General features: G+C 46.1%; 1 protein-coding gene across 1 annotated transcript in view; it reads right to left on the reverse strand.

The window, feature by feature from the left end:
• Positions 1–21383, reverse strand: part of LOC137430936 (uncharacterized) — a 194215-nt gene that overhangs the window by 83243 nt on the left and 89589 nt on the right. Inside the window, exons 5-7 of the mRNA XM_078781254.1 lie at positions 21125–21216; positions 12578–12662; positions 8508–8597 (exon numbers count right to left, since the gene is read on the reverse strand). Coding sequence (XP_078637380.1) covers positions 8508–8597; positions 12578–12662; positions 21125–21216 — 267 coding nt within the window. The remainder of the gene's footprint in view (positions 1–8507; positions 8598–12577; positions 12663–21124; positions 21217–21383) is intronic.

Genomic DNA, 21383 nt, shown 5'->3' on the forward strand with positions numbered 1-21383 from the left:
TCCTGACGCCAACCCTTGGTCACACTCTTACGAAGCGCAGGGATACGGTGTACCTATTCTGAATCCGGATACACACCGTGATCATTGATCCCAGCAAGCTGGTACTCAATTTGCCGACCTCGGAAGGATGACAGGCTGAGTCAACCCCCTGGCGTTAATTCAGCGATCGACCGGGATTCGAACCCAGGATCCTAGGATCCCAAGCCGGCACCCTAACCGCTAAGCCAACACCAGGCTTCAATATTTCAACAATATTGATAGATAGAGGTGATATAATATAACAAATATCATGAAACATTTACATTTTGTAGTCCATTGTATAATTTAAATAAACATAAATGCAAATTTCGTATGTGGAAAAAGTACAAGTAAGTACACCCTTGGCTCTAACAGGTGGTATTGCCCCCTTTGGCAGAAACAACCTCAAGTAGGCGTTTCTTGTAACTGTCTACCAGTCTCTGCCATCGACTGGGAGAATTTTTTGCCCACTCCTCCATGCAGAATTATTTCAGCTGTGCGACGTTTGAGGGGTTTCTTGCATGCACAGCTCGTTTCAAATCCCCCCACAACATCTCGATGGGATTTAGATCCGGGATTTGACTTGGCCATTCCAGAACCCTCCATTTCTTTCTTTTCAGCCATTCCTTGGTGGATTTACTGGCATGTTTCGGATCATTGTCATGTTGCAAGGTCCACCTTCGGTTGAGCTTCAACTTTCCGACAGATGGCCTCACATTATCCTCAAGCACCCTCTGGTACAATGAAGAATTCATAGTGGATTATATGATGGTGAGCTGCCCAGGCCCTGATGGAGCAAAGCTGCCCCAAACCATAATATTTCCACCACCATGCTTTACAGTTGGTCTCAGGTTCTTGTGGCCAAATAGCTCTACCTTTGACTCATCTGTCCAGAGCACATTGTTCCAGAAGTGCTGGTCTTTGCTGCGGTGTTCATTGGCAAACTTTAGTCTTGCCCTGATGTTCTTTCTGGACAGCAAAGGTTTCCTCCTGGCACACCTCCCATGTAGATCAAATTTGTGCAGCCTCTTTCTAATGGTAGACTCATGCACTTTGACATCAACAGTGGCAAGAGCTACCTGTAGGTCCAGTGATGACATTCTGGGGTTCTTAGAGACTTCTTTCAGCATCTTGCGGTCTGCTCTCGGGCTGAACTTGCTGGGGCGGCCTGGCCTGAACAAGTTGGCAGTTGTTTGGAATTTTATCCACTTGTAGATGATCTTCCGGACAGTCGAATGATTGATTTCAAATTGTTTGGAGATCTTTTTAAATCCCTTCCCAGACTCGTAGGCATCTATAACCTTTCTGAAGGCCTCAGAGAGCTCTTTTGATCTAGGCATGGTGATGCCACACACTTCAACAACAAAGAGCAAACCAAACTAAATGTGTGAGGTTTAAATAAGACAGGTTCCTCCAAGATCGTCTCTAACGATGTTCTAATCATTTGCACCTGAGCTGGTGCACCTGATTCTAATTCTAGGTATTTGAAGTAGTGATAAATGTAGGGGTGTACTTACTTTTTCCACATGCGAAATTTGCATTCATGTTTATTTAAATTATACAATGGACTACAAAATGTAAAAGTTTCATGATATTTGTTATATTATATCACCTTTATCTATCAATATTGTTGAAATGAAGATCAAATAGCTGTATGTTGAAATATGTTGAAAAAGTCAAAACTTTACATGGGGTGTACTTACTTTTTCATGTGACTGTATATATATATATTTACTATATTAATCTGGTGTTGGTCATGTTGGGGTTTCAAGCCCTCCACATGGGGGTTTTAGCGGTTCTGCATCCGGACCTGAACCAAAATCTAATCGGCTTGTTATCGTCACCTTACCAACTCGTCCACCAAGTTTTGCCATAATCCGTCCACAACTTTTTGAAATATCAGGCTTTATATCGTTTTCGGCCTCATCTCTCAATGGTGAAAAGTCACTTCAATTCTTTTTTAATTCTCGTATCCGGATTCGGATGTTCACCATAATCTAATCAATTCGGCCTTGTAACACACTCAGTCCAGCAAGTTTCGTCCAAATCTGTCCATATTGTTTTGGGATATCGTGCTATATATATATATCCTTTTTTGGCCTGATCTTTCAATGGTGAAAAATGACAAAAAAAAAATTCTCATGTCGAGATCCGGATCTTCACCCAGATGGAATCAACGAGGTGAAAAGCCCGTCCACCTAAGATAAAGAATGAATGGGTGAAGGAAGCAATCGATGAATGACGAATGGTAAAGCGATGGGCAGCTCTAGTATTGCCGCAGAGATGCTGAAGGCATCCGGTGATACTGAATTAAATTTCATCACAAAATTGGTAAATGCGATTATGAGGGAGACAAGTGTCCCAGATGACTGGTTGAAGAATGTAATGGTGAATATTTATAAAGGGAAGGGTGATGCCTTAGTTTGGGGTCATTATAGGGGTTTGAACCTGCTGGAACATGGAATGAAAGTGGTTCAGAGTCATCGATAAATTGATAACACGGAGTATTAATAAACATGAAATACAATTTGGCATTATAACAGGAAGGGGCACGTTAGGTTCAATTTTTATAATTAGGGAAATACAGGAAAAAAAATCTGGGAAGAAGAGACAATTGTGCTTTATATTTTTGGATTTGGAGACGGCGTTTTGACAGAGTGCCTCGGGAAGAGGTGCAATGGTCAATGAGAAGGATACGTGTAGAGGATTGGTTAGTCAGGGTAGTCATGACGATGTATGATGGATGAAAAAGTTACGTATAGAGGATTGGTTCGTCAGGGTAGTCATGGTGATGTATGATGGATGAGAAGGTTACATGTAGAGGATTGGTTAGTCAGGGTAGTGTTACGTGCTCCTCCCCAACCCCCTGGTCACGGTGTACCTCCGAGCCCCGAGAGGAGTCACGGCAGAAAAAATGTGTTATTCTGTATGTCAAAGATCAATGGTGAACCCACACCAATTGTTACCAACAAACAAATATTGTATTAAGATCACACAAGAATAACAGTACCACAACAATAGTAATCAAAAGTACAATCAATATATCCTTTGATGGTACCATCAGTTTCGTAATATACAGACTTGGCATTTAATATGGAATATTTTTTTTGTGGGGGTGAACTTACTTTTCAAGATGTCTTAGAACCAAAAGTTCATTGGAATTATGTTGAAATTATTCTAGATTTTGTTAATGTGACCTTTAAAAGAAACAAAAACCACATTTGACATTTCGAAGCAAATAAATTGATCCTTGAAAGTGATGTAAACTGATATCGAACTCAATTAACGGACAGTACTGTGTTAAACTTCTGTGCGTTTTCCAGAAGTATATCTTTATTTTGCACATTAGCCAAAAATTTTTTTTAACAAAAACAAAAGCTAAATTACGATTGGGATTACGGACAGTAAAATTACAGTTTAGTACTTCGTGTAACCCCCACGAGCATTCAGGAGAGCACGTACACGTTGAGGCATGCTGTTCATGTGATTTGCCACGGTTTGGACAGGAATCGCTTGCCATGCAGTGACAATAGCCTGCTGCAATTCACGCACAGAGGTCGGCTGCTGGTCCAAGTGGTCGATTTGACTCGTTAATTCTACCCACAAGTTCTCTATCGGATTCATATTCGGGGACATGGCAGGCCACTCCATATGCTCTACACCACGGTCAGCAAGAAAGTGTTGGATCATGCGAGCACGATGAGGCCGTGCATTGTCATCTTGGAAGACAAAGTTTCCTCGAAAGGCTGCACGAACAAATGGAAGCAATGTTTCTTCCAGAATGGCCCTGTGCTTGAACTGGTTCAGGTTTCCATTCAGAACAATCAGGTGTTTTGCCCCCTACATGAAAAGCAGCCCAAACGGTCACCCCACCACCTCCAGCTTGGACTCTTGGCACTATACAATCTTCGTTGTAGGCTTCATGCACTTGTCTGCGCACTCGGACGCGGCCATATTGACGATAGACCAGAAATCTAGACTTGCCACTGAAGATCACGTGATTCCAGTGTCCTGGCTGCCATTGACGGTGCTCTCTGGCCCACTGCAATCGGCGCTGGCGGTGCTGTCTGGTCAGGCGTGGCTTTCTCAGGGGACGCCTGGCACGACAGCCTGCTTGAACCAGTCGTTGGCTGACTAGCCTTCTAGATACAGGCACATTTGTCAGTTGCTGCCACTCAGCCCTAAGCCGATTAGCTGACTTGGTACGGCCATTGCGGACTAACCGGTGCAGCTGGCGATCATCCTTCCTTGTGGTTCTGCGGGGACGTCCTGACCTCGGTATTGGAGTAGGGACACCTCTCTGAGCATTTCGTTTCAGGATCTTTGACACCTGACTTTGATTGATGCCATACTGCCGAGCAATAGCACGCTGTTTCATGCCGGAATTTCGTAAAGCTACCACTAAATGACAAACAGCATTGTCGAGTTGACGGACCATCTCCAGGGGAAGCGGCAGTAACTTTTGTAGACGTGCAGCAGTTGTTTTCCACTAATACAGAACGCAACAACCCTTATATACCCGATTGTGAAGCCAATCGTCAAATGTACCTGTCCGTACATTTTGTCACGCCACCTGTGATATAATCCTGTTATTGACTTCTTGCTGCGACAGACAATCAGTGACATGGTTCTTTTAACAAAGAAATCACCGAAGCGTAAAAGAAACTCACCAGATTGATATACCGGGTTCAGAAAGTAAACCCAAGTCAAGAAAAAAAAAATATTCCATATTAAATGCCAAGTCTGTATAACTCACTGTGCTCCAAGTGAGTGAAACAAGAACATTCCCAATGTCTCTTTCCCGGCTTCAAACCCAAAGTTGTTGATTCCGGCTTCAAGCCAAAGTCGATCCGCTCCATCGATTGTCAGAACGATGTCTAATCGAGACAAGAATCCCGTTTGGATGATAGTCACAGTCACGCGGCCAAAGCTGCGTAAAGGCGCCCTCAAGGCGACTGGGAAATCCAAAGGCGCCCTCCAGGCGACGGGGAAATCACACCCTCGGGTATGGTCGTTCCACGGCTCACAGTCGGCGAACCGCAAATTAATCTTCAAAAGCCACGTTGCACACACACACACCAGATACGTCTGAAAGCGGTGAAAACGGATGACGAAGCAAAGAAACCTTGCTCGATGCGCAAAGCACGCGAGTCAAAATGGCCGACGGCCCGTTCTCGAGACGTAACGGCCCTTCGATGATTCTCTTCGGAATCAATCGCAAAACCTGACACGCAGGTTAATCTGTCACAGCTATAACAACTCTGTCGCAGGAATCCCTTTCCTGGGAAACCCAAAGTTCACTCGTGACTCTTGCTCGCCAATGTTCGCTCCAGACCGCAAAGCAACGATGCTTCTTGTCCGACTCCACTCGCTCCGCCTTCTTTTCTCTTCTTCTTCGTCGTTCCGGTTTCATTTAACACATTAACCTTTTTACCTTTTGACAATAATAATTGCTATTTCCCTCAAACAACAATAATAATAATACATGGAATCAAAAATGTTTACAGTGGATGAAAACCACAACAACGGAAGTGACGAATCCGTAACAGTAGTCATGGAGATGTATGATGGATGAGAAAGTTGCATGTAGAGGATTGGTTAGGCAGGGTAGTCATGGTGATGTATGATGGATGAGAAGGTTACGTGTAGACGATTGGTTAGTCAGGGTAGTCATAGCGATGTGTGATGGATCAAACACTTCTGTGAGGGTAAATGGAGTGCAGAGTGAGGATTTTGAAGTGAAAGTGAGTGTTCACCAGGGGTCAGTGTTGAGCCCAATCTTGTTAATTCATGGTTCTTGAGGCCATATCACAGGAACTCAGAGGAGACTTTCCTTGGGAGCTGTATGCTGATGACTTGGTTAGTTAGAGTAGTTAGTCAGGGTAGAAGTTGTGGACAATATGGAAGGAGTGAATGGAGGCCAGAGGATTGAAAGTGAATACAACAAAAACAGACGCACTGATTAGTGGGGTGGGAGAAGGAACTGGGGAGAAGAGGTGGAGGCCATCTGAGGAAAACATCGAATGAGTTGCTGAGAGATGATGTCAGAGTTACAGGACTAACAAGAGGCCAAGCAACGGAATGTGCAGCCCGGAAAGCGACATTCGATGAATCATGGCCTACACATGCAATCATGGAAACGGCGACAAAACGATGATGATGATGATGATGTTGATGATTGTTTGGAAAGCTCATAAATCGATTTACTTGGAACAAAACTCTGTGTCTGTTTAACTATAAGTGGTATACCTGTTTTATAAGGCCGTCTTCCCAGAATGAACACCTGGTGTTAGATTAACTGTCAAGTTGGCTGTTGTGCCGTTAAGTAACACCAGGTGGGTTGACTCAGCGTGTAATCCTTCCGAAGTTAGCAAAATGAGTCCCACCTCACTGTGAAGAGGGGGCACTGCAACAACGGCACAGCCGCACCCCCAGCAATGATGCAACCAGCAAGCACGGGCTGCAGATTAACTAATAATCCAGAATGGATGAAGAAGAATCAGGACTTTGAGCTTGAATGTAGCGGATTAAACAGGATGGAAACCATTTAGAATAAAGGACGATGGACACAGAGGAGCACACACACCCATCATGGAGCACAGTATGGAGGGATGATCCTGGGAAAACAAAACATGGCCTCCACATCAAAGTTATATGTTGGGAAGATAATATGGAGTGAGAATATAAACTTTTTAAAAGCCACACCTTTTATTCTCGAGCATTTCCTGAAGTACCAAGACTTTAAAAGATGCCAGAATACACTAGAACACCACGTCGGGAGATTGCTAAATCGCCAATTTGGTCTTCTTCATCTTCCCCTCGAAAAACAATGTTAAACTGTTGCCCAACCAAACACGGCTGAAGTGATCGAGGTGACTCCAACACGAGAAAGGTATTTTGTCTCTCGCCTTCCGCAAGCAAAGCGACATTTTAAATTATATAAAACATCAAGTATTTTATGAAAATACATCAAAGGTAAATGTGGACTTAACCAAAACAGGCCAGGATTGTAGGATGGGGAGAGTATTGGGGGGGAGGTGGGGAGGGGGGAAGAGGGTTGGGGAGGGAGGAGGGGCTGAGGAGGACGAGGTGAGGAAGGGGGTGAAGGGTGAGGGGGGGAGAGTGTTGGGGAGGGGTGGGTGGGAGGGGGGGGGGGGGGGAGAGTTGGGGGAAAACTTGACCAAAACAAGTCAAGATTGTGGGATGGGGAGAGTATTGGGGTGAAGGTGGGGGGGAAGAGTGTTGGGGAGGGAGGAGGGGGGTGAGGAGGGGGGGGTGAGGGGTGAGGGGAGGAGAGTGTTGGGGAGAGGGGAGGGGCGGGAGGGTGGGGGGGAGAGTGTTGGGGAGGGGGGATGGGCGGGAGGGAGGTGTGAGTGTTGGGGAGGGGGGGGGGGGAGTGTTGGGGAGGGGAGAAGAGGGTTGGGGAGGGAGGAGGGGGTGAGGAGGAGGAGGTGAGGAGGGGGGTGAGGAGTGAGGGGGGGAGAGTGTTGGGGAGGGGGAGGGGCAGAAGAGGGTTGGGGAGGGAGGAGGGGGGTGAGGCGGGGGGGTGAGGAGGGGGGTGAGGGGTGAGGAGGGGAGAGTGCTGGGGAGGGGGGTGAGGAGGAAGGGGTGAGGAGTGAGGAGGAAGGGGTGAGGAGTGAGGAGGGGGGGGAGAGTGTTGGGGAGGGGGAGGGGCGGGAGGGGGTGAGGAGGGTTGGGGAGGGTGGGGGAGAGTGTTGGGGAGGGGGAACTCCACCAAAACAGGCGAGGATTGTAGGATGGGGGGAGTATTGGGAGGGAGGTGGGGAGGGGGGAAGAGGGTTGGGGAGGGAGGAGGGGTGAGGAGGGGGGGTGAGGGGTGAGAGGGGGGAAGAGTGTTGGGGAGGGGGAGGGGGTGAGGAGGAAGGGGTGAGGAGTGAGGGGGGGGGGGAGAGTGTTGGGGAGGGGGAGGGGCGGGAGGGGGTGAGGAGTGTTGGGGAGGGGGAACTCCACCAAAACAAGTCAGGATTATGGGAGTGGTAAAATGGACAGAACCATTAGCCCAAAGCAATACGCTACATCTAGAGTCCCTCCCTGTATAAGATGCGACATGTAATGTCTGGAAAATTCTGGTCACATGGTCCGTATACGCAATTTTGCTTCCATTCACCACAAATGACAATATTCATCGCTTACATTATTTGTACATCAGGCAAGTCTGTATGGTTCTCCAGAATCATGTGGTTATATTCTTACAAAATGTCGGGATATTTAATGTTATTCGTGATGAGGAGGCGAGTTTTGCCGGCACCCTGAACAAATTACAAATTTCTCCCCGAATGTGCAGGGACACCGCATCAGTGGGACAACAGCATGTCCCGAAAAAATCATTACTCGTACCACATTATTTTGTATGCCACGTCCATGCCTTACTTCATGCTCATTTTACCAATTGTGTGCTTAGTTCAAGAGTTTTGAAAAGCACGTGACGTGGAATGTTTTTCACTGCGTGGCTGTGAGCGCGAGCTTACCTGGCAGATAACCAGGATGCAGAAGCTGGCGTCGGAAGAACATTCCAGGCCATTCTTACTGCCATCCCCGTAGTCTTCGACAAGAGAGAGCTGGAAGAATGATCATTTGAAAATTAATTTACTCTTCCAAGAAATCCATCCATACAGCGTAAGCACAGAACATGATAATCATCCATCCCATTGACTATCAAAGTAAAATAAATCAATCCTCTGGTTGTGTAGGTGTGTGTCCGTCTCCTCGTCGTAGAATAAAAAATGGCGGGCCACTTATGTCGAAACAAAAGATAAACTCGGCCTTTTCTTTGTGAATACTTGTATTGAAAAAGCTTCCAGACCTCACTTCAAGATACGAGGCTTTATTCAAATCGATATTTGGCATCCTACACAACAGGCAATAATATAATCAGTCCTACAAATCTAATAAAGCATTATAAAGCAAAACCAAGCATTTTCAACATTAGTCATGAATCCCAGTCACTTCTTACCAATAAGATCCAGCGCTCATCTCTGCATAACTCATTCAGCAGACAAGATCCTGACCCCATCTCTGACCGAGCACTCACCCCTAAATAGGCATCCAATATGCCCCACGCCAATGAAGGCGCTTCTTCTTCTTCTTCTTCTTCTTCGTCTTCTTCTTCATTTCCACCACAATACTGTAATCTTAAAAGCAGGCGATAACAACCCCCTCTCCTTTCCCGGCCACAAGTTGTGGGCATTAATGCAGATAACGCTTAATGTCCCATCCGTAGGATGAGAAGCTTCATTATACATCACCCACTGCTGGGCCCATACCATGCCAACAGCTTGGGATCCAAGTCCAATCGGTTGCAAGTCAAAACACAACCAGGTTGAATGTGGGCACGCCGGCATCGAGCGATACGAGTGGACTAGCGACGGACTGGCAAGGCCATGCAATGCCTCAGAGAGACATCTCCCACGATACATCATCAAAAACTTCCTCAAAATCAAAATAAATGAAACCTGCTCATATACCATGCCCCATCGGATACGACGTAGTTTGTCCCAAACGTTTGTCGCCACACTTATAACGTTTTGCAAAATCAAGTCCACAGTCTCATTATTTATCGACATGTCTGATAAATATCAGGTTTCTCACTCCATTTGTTTCAGGAATACCAGTGATGCCACTTCTTACTAATGATGTGGTTGTGGCATAAGGAAAATCCAAACAATAAATCCAAACTCTTGTTAAAATCATAGAGATGCAGAAGAAGAAAAAAATTGTGAAATCTTTTTTTGGAAACGAAAAAGAAGAAGGAAAAACTTTTATGGGATAAGAAATCCACAAAAACAATATTTCCAAAAATAAAAAAATACCGTAACAAGTCGCCAACAATCATTTCAAAAACCTTCTTCCCTACTATTGAAAGATTGTTAGCCATGATCTTCCAAACCAAATCCAACAATCATGATCTTCCAAGCCAATGATTACTCTCCTTTTAAAAATAATTATCCTACTTTGCCATATAATACCCCCAAGTTTGTCAAGAAAAACATTTATTTGTTAACACGTGCGAGTCCAATACGCACGTAGACTTTTGCAATATTGCGCTCAAAGTAACCCTTCGATGAAAAGAATGTGAGAGTGTCCATAAAATCGCTGATCGCGTTCGAATTGAAATCGATTGAAAATTGAAATCACGATTGAAAAGTTGAATTGAAAAATTGAAAAAAAAGAAATTGAAAAATTTAATGGAAAATTTAAGAAAAAAAATTTGAAAAATTGAAAAGATTGAAAAATTGAATTGAAAAATTGAAAAAAAGAAATTGAAAAATTGAATGGAAAAATTGAAAAAAAAGAAATTGAAAAATTGAATGGAAAAATTTAAGAAAAAAAAATTGAAAAATTGAAAAGATTGAAAATTGAAAAATTGAATTGAAAAATTGAATGGAAAAATTTAAGAAAACAAAATAGAAAAATTGAAGATTGAAAATTGAAAAATTGAATGGAAAAATGTAAGAAAAAAAAATAAAAAAATTGAATGGAAAATTTTAAGAAAAAAAACGTAAAAAATTGAATGGAAAAATTTAAGAAAAAAAAGTAAAAAATTGAAAAGATTGAAAATTGAAAAATTGAATTGAAAAATTGAAAAAAAAGAAATTGAAAAATTGAATGGAAAAATTTAAGAAAAAAAAATTGAAAAATTGAAAAGATTGAAAATTGAAAAATTGAATTGAAAAATTGAAAAAAAAAGAAATGAAAAATGTAAGAAAAAAAATTGAAAAATTGAAAATATTGAAAATTGAAAAATTGAATTGAAAAATTGAAAAAAAAGAAAGGAAAAATGTAAGAAAAAAAATTGAAAAATTGAAAAGATTGAAAATTGAAATGAAAAATTGAAAAAAAAGAAATTGAAAAATTGAATGGAAAAATTTAAGAAAAAAAAATTGAAAAGATTGATAATCTCTATTGAAATCACGGCCGGAAACGAAACGTTCTCATAACCCAGTTGTAATATTTCCTCACTGCATACATGTAAATATCATAGTCCGTGGGCTGAGTAGGGTTTACATGCGCCCCCCCCCCCCCCCGCCAACTTAACTTCCCGGGTATGTCCATGTACCCCCCACCGTAGGGGTTAGGGAAAACCATGTTAACAGAAAAAAACTCATTCCCTCATAGTTTGACCTCTGGTGACCTCATTAGTGACCTCATTTGCATATAACACATATCATTGTAAAGAGTGTCCCAGGACAAACATTTTGAGGGGTCATATGCAACCATAGGATGACGAGGTAAAAAGTTATGGCCATTTGAATTTCGCCTACCCCTAATTTTCGGAAATCACTGACACAGGGGGGGGGGGGGGGGGGGTAACATCAAAATATGCGTGGGAGGTACCTTGGGAATGAGTTTTTTTTTCTGTTAACATGGTTTTTCCTAACCCCTAGGGTGGGGGGTACATGGACATACCCGGGAAGTTAAGTTGTGGGGGGGGGGGGGGGGTGCATGTAAACCCTACTCAGCCCACGGACTATCATGTTTTGTTGTTGGAAGATCGATTTTAAAATGCACCATGAAATCTAACCCAATCACAATCAAGCCGCGTTGGCTGTTTACGGTCAAGTACAGACACTTCGTTCAGTGCTTAAAGAGGGTGTGGTGTGGTGCTGTTTTGATCTCCTAAAGACGATCAAAAATACACCAAACTTTTAGACCTGGCCTCGATGAGGACTATATCGTCCGTGCCTGGAGCCTTCAAAATTAAAAAAAAAAAAAAAAATACACGACAGAAACACATGTTGGAAATGATGTTCAGGAGTAGCTATTCTCATTCAGATTTTGAACTGCTACTGCTGCAAAAAAAAAACTTTTTCATTTGTTACCATGTATAATACACACCTAAACTTACACATTTTGGTGAAAGAGTATTACATTCGGAAAATTACAGTATTATTATTCTTCCTCAAAATTACTAGGAAAACTAAAATAACTAGAACGGCACTCAGTAGAGAGCATACCTCCACCTGGTTGGCCATATCACTAAATGGTGAAGAATCACTTTAAAAATTATACTAGCTGGATCCGGATCTTTACCAAAATTGAATTGATTCTACCTTGTCACACACACAACCTGTCCAACACGTTTCGTCCAAATCCATCCACAACTTTTTGAGATATCCTGCTATGTATCGTTTTTGTCCCTATCTCCCAATGGTGAAGAATCACGAAAAAAAATTCTAATAGCTGGATCCGAATCCGGATCTTCACCAAGATCTAATCATTTCGTCATTGTCACATATGCTAAATCTCTGCCAAATTTCGTCCGAATCCGTCCGTAACTTATTTTGTTCACAAACGGTCAGACAGACAAACGGCCAGACAGGGGTGAAAACATAACGTCCATCCACCTTCGGTGGTGGAGGTAATAAAGAAAAATGAGGAGGTGACATGTGTTTTTATATAAATAAATAAACAAACAAACAAACTGGCCAGAGACGTTCAGTACATGCACCACCCAAACTCTCTGATCATTCATACCTTTCACTACTTATCACATGACACCACCCCTCCGTAGGTGTAGCGAAAGCCAAAGATATCTCACCTGAATCGCCCCAAAATCCACGGTATCATAGTGGAAATGTGCGCAGTCAACGAGACGAGGAAAATGACCTTTTGGGATCGCAAGTCTGCAAAGAGCGTATTGAGACACACACACACACCTGTTAATCTATGCAGCTGGTTTCACATTGGAGAGATCTTACAAGGTATCTTACATCTTGCAATCTTACTTGCATATAGATCTTACTTGTGGTACCTTACAAGGTGACAGCCTTTCCCCCCTCCTGTTTTGTCTGGCTCTGGACCCACTGAGTATCTTCATCAATGAACAAGGACATGGATACAATCTAACGTGCAACAGGAAAATGACCAAAGAGCCAAGAAAGGTGACCCATCTACTGTACATGGATGATCTAAAACTCTTCGCACTGGATGATAAGAAATTGGCAGATCAATTCAATCTAGCAAAGCGCTACTCGGAGGACATTCAAATGGAATTTGGTCTTGACAAATGCGCCAAATGCACATCTCTATCTGGTAAAACAAAAAGAACAAACAATATCTCAATCGATGAAAGTACAAAAATACAGGAACTAGAAAATGAAGCATCTTAGAAATACCTCGGAATAGAAGAAGGGCCCCAGGTACAACACAAAATGTGTAAAATAATCAGCAGAGCACCTACGCAGAATAAGACTAATTCTGAAGTCATCTCTCTCTCCAATGAACAAAATCAAAGTTATAAACCAACTTGCAGTCCCAGTATTCCAGTATCGCTGTGCAATTATAAACAGGCCACAATCGCAGATCAACGACTGAGATACCAAAACAAGGAAACTTCTAACTATTCATAAACTATTCTACAAAAACCAATGCATCCTGAGGTTTTACTTGCTCAGATGAGGAGGAGTCGTTCTGATGGAGTTCCGGAACATAGCTCGATTTGAGACGTACGCTACGGCACTAGCCGAGCTGAAGCACTTATACGTAAAAACACGGAGCGCTGTGCACGGCCGGCATCAACTCTCCCAGCGGCGACAACAACCATCTGAATCGATCGATCGCTACGCGCAGGAGTTGCGCTACCTGTTGGCGGACTGCGTGCAGGACGTACGGACCCACGAGCAAGTGCAGGACGACTTGCACCGAGATTCATTCATCTCCGGAATTAGTTCTGGGGTCTTGCGGCTCCGACTCCTGGAGGTCGCGGATCTGACATTTACGGAAGCACTACGGCTGGCGCGAGTATATACAGATGCCCGAGAACAATCCACCACATACGATCACCCACGAGTCGTGGCAGGGGCCTCTCAACTCGCGCGACCGGAGAGGGCTACCGCCGAGGATACGGAGGAGGAACCGACCACCACGGCCGAGACTCCGGGTGCTGCTGAAGCGAACTCTGCTTCCGGCCTCACTGCTGCCGCCGCTGCCCGGCCACGGCCTGACCGGTATGCAAAATGTTATTTTTGCAGGAATCGGCAGCACCCTCGCTCTGAATGCCCGGCTCGGGAGGCTACATGCCACCTGTGCTCCACCAAGGGCCATTTTGCAAAGGTCTGCAGGAAGGCCGCTTGGGGCACGCGTCCCCGCGCGACCTTGAATGGGCTCATTGCGGAGCCAACGGATCGAGCACCGGAGGGGGCGCCTCACTCGGCTTTGATGAGCCGCTCTCCTTCTCGCGGGCCTCTGGCTGCATGCCCGACCTTGGTGAGATACACCGGGCCGCCGAAACAAATGGCGCGAACGCGACCGGCCGCAGCGCGACCGACCTTGACTGGCGTTTGAACGCCTACTTCAAACAAGCGACAGGCTCCTGCTGTGGAAACTCCTCTCGATGTGCGGCAAACGCAGCACGAATTACATGCACCCACTTTGGCATATGAATCTGCAGACGGCAGAGATCTTTCTCACGTGACTCGAGCGCCATCTGGCGGCGGCTCTTACGACCTACACACACCCACTCTAGCAAATGAATCTGCTGATGAGCCAACTGACTTCAATGCTCCTGCTGAGGCCCAACCTGCCGACGCTGCCCGAAGGATTGCAGCCGGCGTGGGATCCACCCGCGAGGCGCGATCTTCTCGCCCGGCTGGTACAATACCTGCCGGGTCTGCCGGCCTTGCGCAGGCCATCATTCCGCTCACGGTCACGGGCGTTTTTGCGCAAGCTTTGATTGACACGGGGTCCACGGATAGTTTTATCGATCAGCGACTCGTGCATCAACATGGGTGGCCGGTTCTCGGGACAACCCGCCAGATCTTCATGGCCTCTCAGGAACTTCGGTTGAGCACAAAAGGGGCGTGTCGATTGAAACTTGTGATAAAGGGACGCACGTTCCCGGACGTGTATCTCATGGTATTACCTGCTTTATGCGCTGACGTTCTGTTAGGACTTGATTTCCTTAAGCGGCATGGACGTTTGGAAATAGACTTCGGTGGGCCGGACACGCTCGCTGTGTGCGCCCTCGCTCAAATGGACATGGAGCCTCTCTCACTGTTCCCCAACCTGACCACTGATTGTACCCCTGTAGCCGTCAAATTGCGGCGCTACTCTCGCGCGGACGCGCAATTCATTGCGGAAGAAACGGCCCTGCTCTTAAAGGACGGTATTATAGAACACAATAGGTCACCGTGGCGGGCCCAAGTCTTAGTGGTGCGGAGTGAGGCCCACTGCCGGCGCATGGTAATAGACTATTCGCAGACGATTAATCGTTTTACACAGCTGGATGCCTACCCCTTACCGGGGATGGACGCCCTGGTACGCCAGGTGGCCCTGTATTCCATTTATAGCACTCTCGATCTGCGTAGTGCGTATCATCAAGTCCCCATCTCTAGGGCTGATCGCGTCTTTACAGCCTTTGAATCAGGTCAGCGGTTGTACCAGTTCACGCGACTTTCCTTTGGGGTAACTAACGGAGTCGCTTGTTTTCAGAGGGCTATGGATGACCTCGTTGCGAAGGAGAATTTGACCGATGTCTTTGTCTATCTGGACAATCTTACGGTTTGTGGGTATGACCAGGAGCATCACGACGCTAATCTGAAACGCTTCCTCGAGGTCGCGCGGAAATATCGCCTAACCATGAATGCGGCTAAGTGTCGATACTCTCTACGCACGGTAGACCTTTTGGGGTACACCGTGACCCATGGCTCCGTCTCTCCGGATAAGGAGCGTCTGCGCCCTTTGCTCGATATGGCTCCGCCTAGCGATCGGGCTTCGCTGAAACGCGCTCTAGGGCTGTTCGCCCACTATTCAAAGTGGGTGCAAAATTTCTCCGTGAAGCTCCGCCCCCTCGTGGCCTGCGACACTTTCCCCATGGGCCCGGCCGCCCTGGCGGCCTTCGAGGGCCTTAAAGTCGACATCGCTGGCGCCGCTGTCGCGACGATTGACGAGAGTGCCTCTTTCGTTTTGGAGAGTGATGCCTCAGATCATGCGATAGCGGAGACTCTCTCCCAAGGGGGCCGCCCTGTGGCTTTCTTCTCGCGGACTCTCACCTCCGCCGAGCGGAGGCATTCGTCTGTCGAAAAGGAAGCGTACGCGATCGTCGAATCAATTCGGCGATGGCGGCCGTATCTGCTTGGGCGGTGTTTCCAAATCGTCACGGACCAACAGAGCGTTGCGTTTATGTACGACACCTTACATGCTCAGCGCATTAAGAATGAGAAAATCACCCGTTGGCGTATCGAACTCGCTGACTTCTGCTACACCATCAAATACCGCCCGGGGAAGGATAACCTGGTCGCTGACGCCTTATCGAGGCCGGCCACTTGCGCGGGGGTTGGAACTTTGGAGGGGCTGCACACTTTGCACGGCACTATGTGTCATCCCGGGGTAACGCGCTTCGCGCATTTTGTGCGCGAGGGCAATCTGCCGTACTCGATTGAGGACATCCGCCGCATCTGCCGTGATTGCGCGATCTGTGCGGAACTCAAACCGCGTTTTTATAACCCTCCTATGGGGACACTCGTTAGGGCTACTAGACCGTGGGAGCGCTTGGCGATGGACTTCAAAGGGCCGCTGCCAATGTCGAGCAACTCTCGCTATCTGCTCACTATCGTCGATGAGTATTCACGATTCCCCTTTGCTTACACGTGCGGGGATATGTCGGCTGCCACGGTTATTCGGTGCCTGCAGAATTTGTTTTCTATGTTCGGGTATCCGGCCTACGTGCATACCGATCGGGGTGCGGTGTTCCTGTCCCAGGAGGTGAGGGGCTACTTGCTCCAGCATAATGTCGCTTCGAGCTACACCACCCCGTACCGGCCCCAAGCGAATGGGCAGCTCGAACGCTTAAATGGGATTATATGGAGGGCCGTCATGCTGAGCCTCCGGACCCTCGGCCGAGGCCTCGATAAATTGGCGTGGTCGCTACCTGCCGCTCTAAACTCGATCCGGGCTCTCCTATGTACCGCCACCAACCAGAGTCCTCACGAACGACTGTTCCACCACCCTAGAGGCTCCGGCAGTATCCAATCTTTACCCAGCTGGCTCGCTGAACCGGGGCCCGCCTATCAAAAACGAGCGGTTCGCGCTAGCAAGTACGACCCCCTTGTTGACAAGGTGCAGGTCCTCCAGGCTAATCCCGAGCATGCTCGCGTGTTAACGGCGGATGGCCGCGAGTCTACCGTCTCCATACGCCATCTCGCCCCATGTGGGGACGACGACAGGGATATCGACGAACCCGTCTACGAGTCTATGGACTCTACCGAAGCTTCCCCTATGGAACTACCACCGTTACTTCCGTCGTTCCCCACTCCCGTGCCCGAAGGCGCTGGGGCGCCCCCTCCGACTCCCACCTCCGGCGGCTATTCCGACGCGGGGGACTCCGGGCTTTGGGACGCCGTGCCCGGTAGATTCCGAACACGAACTGGCAGGGAAGTTCGCCGCCCCGACCGCTACGGGTGGACCGACTGACGTGGATTGACGTGACCCATTCGATTATTGCTGATGCTTGCTTGCAACCTGCCGAGCGGCAGTATAGTTCTAACGGCGGGGAGAATGTAGTGAAATTATACCAAGGTGAACCCAGGGTGTGCTCGCTTCAAAAGGGGCGTCTATAAGACCCGGGACAACCGGGGCGCACGGACACTCCAGCGGAACTCACTGTGACATAGTCCTGTAGTTTGAATGGTATGTACGCCCCTAAATGCTGCGCTGACTGTCCTCTCTATTGGACCATTGCCATATTGAATCGACCGACCATTGCTCATGAAATACTCTGATTTTAATGCCTGTTGCATGAATGTATTTTTACAGGATGTACTTCAGATCTAAATGATATTAAACCTACCCAGAGGTCAAGTCGTGTCTGAGCTTGATTTTCACGACACGGAGTATCGTTGAGAGAGAGGAAGACAAATGATGAATTGCGAAAGATGATGGGAATAGAGCCTGTGATTGATGCTGTGAAGAGGAACAGGTTGAGATGGTTTGGTCATGTGTTGAGGAAGGATGAAAGTGACTGGTTGAGAAGAGTGATGGAAATGAATGTAGAAAGAAGTAGAGGACAGGGAAGACCGAGAAAGACTTGGCTAAAGATGGTGGAAGAAGAAATGCGGGCAAGGGGGTTAACAAGGAGAGATGCAGAAAATAGGGCAAAATGGAGAAGATTGTCATGGGGACCGCAAGGCTAACCCTGCTCTAGCAGGGAAAATGGCCTTAAAATGCATGTTGTGGTTGTTGTTGTATACTCTGACAAATGGGAGAATGACAAAAGAGCAGGAAGATTTTTTTTTAAAGAAAAAAAAGAGGTTGACAGAACAGGGATTGATAAAGAAGCCTCATTGGAATGGCTAAGATGAGGTCAAATTAATTGGGAAGGAGAACGAATCATCATAAATACCCAAGATCAGGGACACCACACCAATGGCTCTAACAAAATGGTGGGATTGAGCCAATTGGACAAATGCAGGTTTTGTGGAGTAGAAACAGAAAGTACCAGTCACCACCTTCCAGGATGTAAAAATACAACTCAATATCAGAACAGTTGTACACAGAAAGACATGCCGTCTGTCGAGTAATCCACTGGCACATCTGTAAACACTTCAACATTCCGGTTCCAGAACAATCATGGAAACACAAACCAAATCCAATCCTTGAAAATGAACACATGGTGCTCACGCATGACAAGATGATCCTATCAAGTGTGGACATTGCAGGTGGAGCATTTTTTTTTTTTTTTTTTTGTATACAAGATCGAGGCTCGTGAAAGAGCGAACATTAATCACACAGAAAGACAAACCGACACATAAAACATATAACATCGGGAGCGGTAGACAAGATGGGGAGAGAGGGGGAAGGACACAAACACAACATTTGAGAGCAGGGACCGAGAGACATGGAGACATCGAGAGATCTGAGAGAGGGCGAGGGCTTTGGGGGGGGGGGGGGCATGGGAAGGGGGCGGTGGGAGAGGTATAAAACATATGGACACTGCCAGGACTTCCAGGAAAGAAGTTGGAATTTCAAACAAGGTGGATCTGGGGTGAATTAGCGGGGGTAGAAAAGATCAAGGTTTTGGATGGGGGAAGATAAGAGATGGTGGTGAACAGCTGTTTTAAAGACCTGGAGGGAGGAGTGGGATTGAAGGGAGTGAGGGAGTTTGTTCCAGAGGCGGGAGAAAAGAGGAATGAAAGAGTGAAGGTGAGCAGAGAGCCGAGATTTCGGCAGTTTAACCATCAGAGGGTTGCTGGCAGATCTTGTGCGACCTGTAGGAATATTTGGGGGACAGAGCACAGAGAGAGCTGGGGGTGCAAGGCCGGAGAGGAGTCGGTAGAAGACAGAAAGACCACCTACCTGCCTGCGGTGAGTGAGTGAAAGGCCCTCAGAGATAGCTTCATCGCGGGAGATTCCAATAATTCTGAAAGCTTTGGTTTCAACAGCGTGAAGCCGAGCTAGGTGTGAGGCAGGAGCACCGGCCCATAGGGGAGAACAGTATTCCATCGAGCTGCGGATGAAAGCCTTAATTTCCGGACATCGGAATCGGACATCCGGACATCGGAATCCGGACATCGAATATTGCTTCCGGACATCGTGCTCAAACAAAAAGGAAAAGTCAACATTGGTGATTGAGGTTTCGGTTCCCGAAGACTTTGGACTAAATGCTTCAGAAACCAAGAAAATGCTCAAATACCAGGATCTGAAAAATGAGTTCAAGAGGAATTGGAAATTGAAGAAACCTGAAATTGTACCAGTGATGGTCGGAGCAACAGGGATGATCAGGAAAACCCTCACTGAGCACTTAAAGATCATTCCGGGGAATATCACAACAAATGAGCTGGAGTGCCGATAAAAAGTCTAGACCTCTTTTCAAAGTTTTCACCTTTTGTTACCTTATAACCTGGAAATAAATTGCATTAAATGAGTCTTTTTCCACCTTTATTTACACATCGTAACCCACAACTTCAAGTGAAAAACAAATTCTACAAATTTCAAAAAATTAATTAAAAATACAAAACGAGAATATTTTGGTTGGATACGTTTCCTCCCCCCTGAGTTAATACTTGATGGAAGCACCTTTGACAGCAATTACAGGTGTGTCTGTTGAGATAGGTCTCCCCCAACTTTGCACACCTTGATTAGGCAATATTTTCCCATTATTCTGTAAAAACTGTTCAAGCTCAGTCACGTTGCGTGGGGAGTGTTGATTGACAGCAATCTTCAAGTCAGGCCACAGATTTTCGATTGGATTTTAGGTTGAGACTGACTGGGCCCACTCAGAGGGCAGCAGGTTTTCCTATAGGATGTTTCTGTATTTAGCTCCATCTATTTTCCCTTCTATCGTTGCGTTGTGGGTTACGATGTGTAAATAAAGGTGGAAAGGTCTGATTTAATGCATCCTAATTCCAGGCTACAAGGCAACAAAAGGTGAAAATTTTGAAAGGAGGTGTAGACTTTCTTTAGACATTGTACAAGTGGAGGCCGTCAGAGGTTCAGTGAGGATTCTGAAAAGATCCCTTGGAACGAAGCTATGAGAATGAAGTTTCACAATCTGGCTCATGAACAATGATCCTTTACGGAAAAAGGAGATGGACATTTTGAGTTCTAGGATAACTTCCTCCCACCTCCTAAAACCCGCAAAAGGAGATAACAACCAGAGTGACAGAGTGACAGAGACAGAGACAGAGACAGAGACAAGAGAGAGAGAGAGAGAGAGAGAGAGAGAGAGAGAGAGAGAGAGAGAGAGCGGTGGAGGGTGGGGGAGATATACCCAAGTTTAAAACACAAAAAGCAATTTACTGTAAGAGAGATTCCGTGAAGCTAGTTTGAAGACCTTGCTGTATCAAATGGCAAAATTAAACAAAGAAATTAACTTGTTTTACTGAAAAAGTAAGTAAAGTAAAGTAAAATATTAGGTCTCAACAAAAAAACGGCCAGTCAGGTAAGAAGGGGGACCCTATATGACAAAGGGGGCAGAGTGGAGGAGAGCCCTTTTACTGCAAAGGGAGGTGGAAGAGGGGGAAGTCTTTACTACAAAGGGGAGGAGGAAAAAAAAAAAACCTTTACAAAAATGGGGGAGGGGAGGAGGAAATCTCCAAGAGAGGGAAGAGGGGGGAGTGTCGGCCTGTGTGGTGCCAAAATATTGAACCACCTTTTCGTGGACTTGCTGCGGGTTCCGGCTGGGCTGGTAGAAGTTCGCTGTGTACCGTCTGAGACAACTTGGCCTCCGTCGGTACTTGGGGCCTGTACAAGAGAGAGAATCGAATGGAGATCTCAGCAGAAATTCAAGAGCAGCGCTGCGAACAAACTTCAAACATCCGAGGCTTTCACATCAGAATGTTACACGACACTTGGTTTGGGGAGGTTCTAGCTCCACATACTTACTGGACAACATTGATTCCAAAGTAATC

The sequence above is a fragment of the Myxine glutinosa genome, chromosome 7 (assembly GCF_964187855.1).
Source record: "Myxine glutinosa chromosome 7, kmMyxGlut1.1, whole genome shotgun sequence".
Classification (NCBI taxonomy): domain Eukaryota; kingdom Metazoa; phylum Chordata; class Myxini; order Myxiniformes; family Myxinidae; genus Myxine; species Myxine glutinosa.